This window comes from Gymnoscopelus microlampas (genome assembly GCF_963454915.1).
Source record: "Gymnoscopelus microlampas genome assembly, chromosome: 5".
NCBI classification, from domain to species: Eukaryota; Metazoa; Chordata; class Actinopteri; order Myctophiformes; family Myctophidae; genus Gymnoscopelus; species Gymnoscopelus microlampas.
Genome location: NC_139942.1, coordinates 59,320,274 through 59,326,273, shown reverse-complemented (window position 1 = coordinate 59,326,273; position 6,000 = coordinate 59,320,274). Strand labels below are relative to the sequence as shown.

The window sequence follows — 6,000 nt, the reverse complement described above, 5'->3', positions numbered from 1 at the left end:
TACAGTCTGGGATCATGATTAGAATATAAACCGGATATGAAGCCTCATATAATACAAATCATCTCAGTATATTTATCTTACTGCTTAGCAGAAATGGAAATAAAATAATAAGATGTAAAGATATTTTAAAATATATTTTCGTGAACGGAGATTGTGTTATAGTTGTCTGGCTACGCAAGACTACTAGACAACCAACAGCCCAGGGTGTAGGAAGATAGTTCTCTTTGTTCCTGCATGAATAACAAATTAACATTCACCCACCGGTAGAAAGGAATAAAATACTATCCACTCACATATTATATTATGTACAGCAAATGTGCTTTATTTGAAAACATAAACAGCAGCTTCAGCCAATGTGGTTATTAACACACAATATGAAGAGTGTGTGGTTATTAACACACAATATGAAGAGTGTGTGGTTATTAACACACAATATGAAGAGTAAATATATAGACACTACAGTTCAAAGTTATCCTTCTGCAAATTAACATTTTCATCATCATCATCATCATTAAGTCAAAGAGGAGAACGTAACAATACAAATAAAAAAGAAAAGGAGGAAACAGGGTTTGGTCTCGTTTTAAATAATAAAGGTTTGAAGAGCAGGAAGTGATGTCAGTCATCCAGGAAGTCATCGTCCAGGTTGACGTCTGCCGTGTCGATGTCGTCAAGATCCAAGTTGTCCAAGTCTTCCTCTAGGTCCTCATCATCAATCTGTAATATAGACAATTATTATAATGATTAGAATAATAATAATTATTGTCTCCGTACAGCTAATCTCCGACACCGTTGGCCCGATCAACGTGAAACTGTGCACACCGGAGCAGAACCTCTGTCCCAAATGTCTCACATGGTCCTGTCATAGTGCCACCAGGAGGCCAATTTTTTGCAAAGCACATTTCTTGATAGTACTCCTACAGATATTGTCCAAACGTCACGCAAATTGGTACACAGTATCTCTATAGTCATTAAACCAAACGGGTGTGTCGGATTTGTCATGTTCCATCCTGATTGGCTAAGAATGCTTCCAAAGTTTACAGGAGTGCTCCGTTTTGAACAAAATGCCTCAAATCATACACAGCGTACGATTGATACAAAACTATACACGCACATTCCCACTAGGCCGATGAAGAAATGCCACCCTACATGTTTCAAATCAACTTTATGGTGGAGCTAAAACAGGCCGATTCACGTTGTTATCTGTAACTGGACCGATCGGCGTGGAACTTTGCACGCACACTCCCTAGAGGCCAAGGAAAAACCTTAGCCATGCATTTTTCACATCGGCCTTTTACAGCGTCACCAGGAAGCAGATATTTCTTAATATTGCTCCTACAGATTTTGTCCAACTATCACGCAAATCGGTAACATTATCTCTATAGTCATGTGATCAACACGGATCTGTCCCATTTTTCATATTCTATCCTGATTGGCTAAATTTGGCATCTAAAGTTTGCAGGAGTGGCTTGTTTTGAACAAATTCCTCAAATCATAAACGCAGCGTCCGTTTGCCGTGAAACTTTGCACACATTCCCCGTAGGCCGAGAAACACATGCCAACCTTTTCACATTGTTCTGTTATAGAGTAACACATGCCAACCTTTATGTTCTGTTATAGAGGGACACATGCCAACCTTTATGTTCTGTTATAGAGGAACACATGCCAACCTTTATGTTCTGTTATAGAGGAACACATGCCAACCTTTTCACATTGTTCTGTTATAAAGTAACACATGCCAACCTTTATGTTCTGTTATAGAGGGACACATGCCAACCTTTATGTTCTGTTATAGAGTGACACATGCCAACCTTTATGTTCTGTTATAGAGGAACACATGCCAACCTTTATGTTCTGTTATAGAGGAACACAATCTCAGTTGGCTCTGGGAGGAAGCACACGTGCGCAAGGAAACCGGTGTTTTGGTCTGCCTTCAGCGCATCACTTCCTGTTTTCATTCCCACTCACAATATTTCTACACAGAACACTAACACCACTTCTCCCAGAGAACATGGATGGTTTTGGTTATAAGCCACTTGTTTCTATGATGAAAGAGCAAGTTAAAATGTGAATATCTTTCCGTGGTTTTGTCTGCTCCGACGACGCTATTGTTAAATTAGTTTCGAGTAGGGAAGGATCGACGGACACGTGAATCCCGCCCACTACATTTGATTGGGTAAAGCGCGGCCTGCTTCCTGATCTGAAGGCACGACCACTTGTAGGCCAGTGCGTACGCGATATGACGAACCCCCCCCCCCCCGACAGATTCAAACGCAGAGCAGAATCTGTTCTTGAGAGATTATAGAGGAACACATGCCAACCTTTTCACATTGTTCTGTTATAGCGCCACCAGGAGGAACACATTCTTTGATATTACTCCTACAGATTTTGTCCAAACATCACGCAAATCGGTAACATTATCTCTAGTCATATTATTATATCAGCAATCCTACCTTATGCCCATATATGGACACAGTCGTACCTTATGCCCATATATGGACACAGTCCTACCTTAAGCCCATATATGGACACAGTCCTACCTTATGTCCATATATGGACACAGTCCTACCTTATGCCCATATATGGACACAGTCCTACCTCATGTCCATATATGGACACAGTCCTACCTTATGCCCATATATGGACACAGTCCTACCTTATGTCCATATATGGACACAGTCCTACCTTGTCTGGCTCCTCCTCCTCTTCCTCATCATCCTCTTCCTCTTGGTGAGGTGTGGGCGGGGCGGTGTGGGGGAGGGGCTCAGGGTCAGGGGTCACCGCTGAAAGCACTGCCGCCATAGGAGCGGTCACCGCTGACATCACCGATGACATCACACTCGGCGATGACATCACACTGGCGGACGACTCCTCACTGTCCTCTGACGGCTGGACCTATCAGAACACACCTTACTATCTGCACCAATCAGAACACACCTTACTATCTGCACCAGGCCTGAAGGGCCAATCAGAACACAACTTACTATCTGTGCCAGACCAATTACAGATAATGGTGATGAACATATAGAACATATAGAACATACAGAAGGGTTTAGAGCAGTGGTTTTCAACCTTTTTCGCGTCAAGGACCCCCAAATTGACAAATATTAGCCCACGGACCCCCATTTGAAAAGATATGCCAGGGACTCAACCATTTAGGTTTAATTGGGTTTCCAATCTACACTGTATCACCATCATCAGTGTTCAAGTAACTCTGAGAGTGTACAAATGGAACCAAATGGACCCTAACGGGTCCATTTGGTTCCATTTGTACACTCTCAGAGTTAGACATATAAGTAATTTGGTTCCTAACTATTAATTTGGCTGGGGACCCCCTGGAACCCCCTCAAGGACCACTGGTTGAAAACCACTGGTTTAGAGGACAGAGGGATGAAGAATCAAACCTTGGTGACGGGTAGAGGGAAGGTTCCTGTGGGTTCGTATCCCTGAGCTTCTTCCAGAAGGTTCCTGTCTTCATTAAGCTGGAAGAACACAAGGCTTTATAAACTCTGTTTGTTCACTTACACTTATTATATAACAAGAATTAATTATATATACATATATTTATATATATATATATATAATATTTTTCATGTATATAATATTGCTTACCGTGACCTGAGGGTAGTCTGTAGCCGGTCTACAGGAGCCCAGGCAGGTTTCTCTGAGGAAGCACTCGGCTGTGAAAGCCTCCTTCAGCCCAGGGAACAGGTTCTCATACTCTGTGGGGTCGGCCAGAGATTCAGCTGCCTGGAAGACAGACCTGATGCTCACTACTCACACTATGACACTGTGACACTATCACACTACTCACACTATGACACTGTGACACTATCACACTACTCACACTATGACACTGTGACAGTGTGACACTATCACACTACTCACACTATGACACTGTGACACTATCACACTACTCACACTATGACACTGTGACACTATCACACTACTCACACTGTGACACTACTCACACTATGACACTGTGACACTATCACACTATGACACTGTGACACTATCACACTATGACACTGTGACACTATCACACTACTCACACTATGACACTGTGACACTACTCACACTACTCACACTATGACACTGTGACACTATCACACTACTCACACTATGACACTGTGACACTATCACACTACTCACACTATGACACTGTGACACTACTCACACTACTCACACTATGACACTGTGACACTATCACACTACTCACACTATGACACTGTGACACTATCACACTACTCACACTATGACACTGTGACACTACTCACACTATGACACTGTGACACTGTGACACTACTCACACTATGACACTGTGACACTATCACATTACTCACACTATGACACTGTGACACTATCACACTACTCACACTATGACACTGTGACACTATCACACTACTCACACTATGACACTGTGACACTATCACACTACTCACACTATGACACTGTGACACTATCACACTACTCACACTATGACACTGTGACACTATCACACTACTCACACTATGACACTGTGACACTACTCACACTATGACACTGTGACACTATCACACTATGACACTGTGACACTATCACACTACTCACACTATGACACTGTGAGCTTGAAGATCTGATATTTTCACTGTTTGCTTTGGACACATTTCCGTCTATAAAGACGTGGCCTCATGGTCCTAAAGCCAGTAGAAGTACTTAACTCCATGGTGTTAATGACAGTAGAAATACTTAACACCATGGTGTTAATGACAGTAGAAATACTTAACACCATGATGTTAATGACAGTAGAAATACTTAACACCAGGGTGTTAATGACAGTAGAAATACTTAACACCATGGTGTTAATGACAGTAGAAATACTTAACACCAGGGTGTTAATGACAGTACTTAACACCAGGGTGTTAATGACAGTAGAAATACTTAACACCAGGGTGTTAATGACAATAGAAATACTTAACTCCATGGTGTTAATGACAGTAGAAATACTTAACTCCATGGTGTTAATGACAGTAGAAATACATAACTCCATGGTGTTAATGACAGTAGAAATACTTAACACCATGGTGTTAATGACAGTAGAAATACTTAACACCATGGTGTTAATACTTAATGGTCCTACGGTACCTTCAGGTTGACCTTGGCCAGGTTCTCTCTCCACAGTTTGACCACCCTGGACACCTGGCTGGGCAGGTAGGTCCGAGCCAGGAAGGCTGCTTCAGGCAGGCGGTTGGTCCTGATGAGCAGCTCCAGACACTGGTCCAGTCTGATGGAGATATATTATATATATTATATATATTATATATATAGACACTGATAAGCCTGTATTTTACATGTATTAGTGTGTCTAGACACTGATAAGCCTGTATTTTACATGTATTAGTGTGTCTAGACACTGATGAGCCTGTATTTTACATGTATTAGTGTGTCTAGACACTGATGAGCCTGTATTTTACATGTATTAGTGTGTCTAGACACTGATAAACCTGTATTTTACATGTATTAGTGTGTCTAGACACTGATAAGCCTGTATTTTACATGTATTAGTGTGTCTAGACACTGATAAGCCTGTATTTTACATGTATTAGTGTGTCTAGACACTGATAAACCTGTATTTTACATGTATTAGTGTGTCTAGACACTGATGAGCCTGTATTTTACATGTATTAGTGTGTCTAGACACTGATAAACCTGTATTTTACATGTATTAGTGTGTCTAGACACTGATAAGCCTGTATTTTACATGTATTAGTGTGTCTAGACACTGATAAGCCTGTATTTTACATGTATTAGTGTGTCTAGACACTGATAAGCCTGTATTTTACATGTATTAGTGTGTCTAGACACTGATGAGCCTGTATTTTACATGTATTAGTGTGTCTAGACACTGATGAGCCTGTATTTTACATGTATTAGTGTGTCTAGACACTGATAAACCTGTATTTTACATGTATTAGTGTGTCTAGACACTGATAAGCCTGTATTTTACATGTATTAGTGTGTCTA

General features: G+C 41.1%; 1 protein-coding gene across 3 annotated transcripts in view; it reads right to left on the bottom strand.

The window, feature by feature from the left end:
* Positions 1-302: 302 nt before the first annotated feature.
* LOC311046104 (coatomer subunit beta') overlaps positions 303-6,000 on the bottom strand; it is a 46,169-nt gene continuing 40,471 nt past the window's right edge. For all 3 annotated transcript variants that reach the window (XM_084058233.1, XM_084058235.1, XM_084058234.1), the window contains 5 exons: positions 5,122-5,260; positions 3,610-3,747; positions 3,402-3,479; positions 2,683-2,892; positions 303-714 (listed from right to left, as the gene is read on the bottom strand). In XM_084058233.1, the coding sequence (XP_083914359.1) occupies positions 616-714; positions 2,683-2,892; positions 3,402-3,479; positions 3,610-3,747; positions 5,122-5,260 (664 nt within the window). In that variant the 3' untranslated portion in view covers positions 303-615. The remainder of the gene's footprint in view (positions 715-2,682; positions 2,893-3,401; positions 3,480-3,609; positions 3,748-5,121; positions 5,261-6,000) is intronic.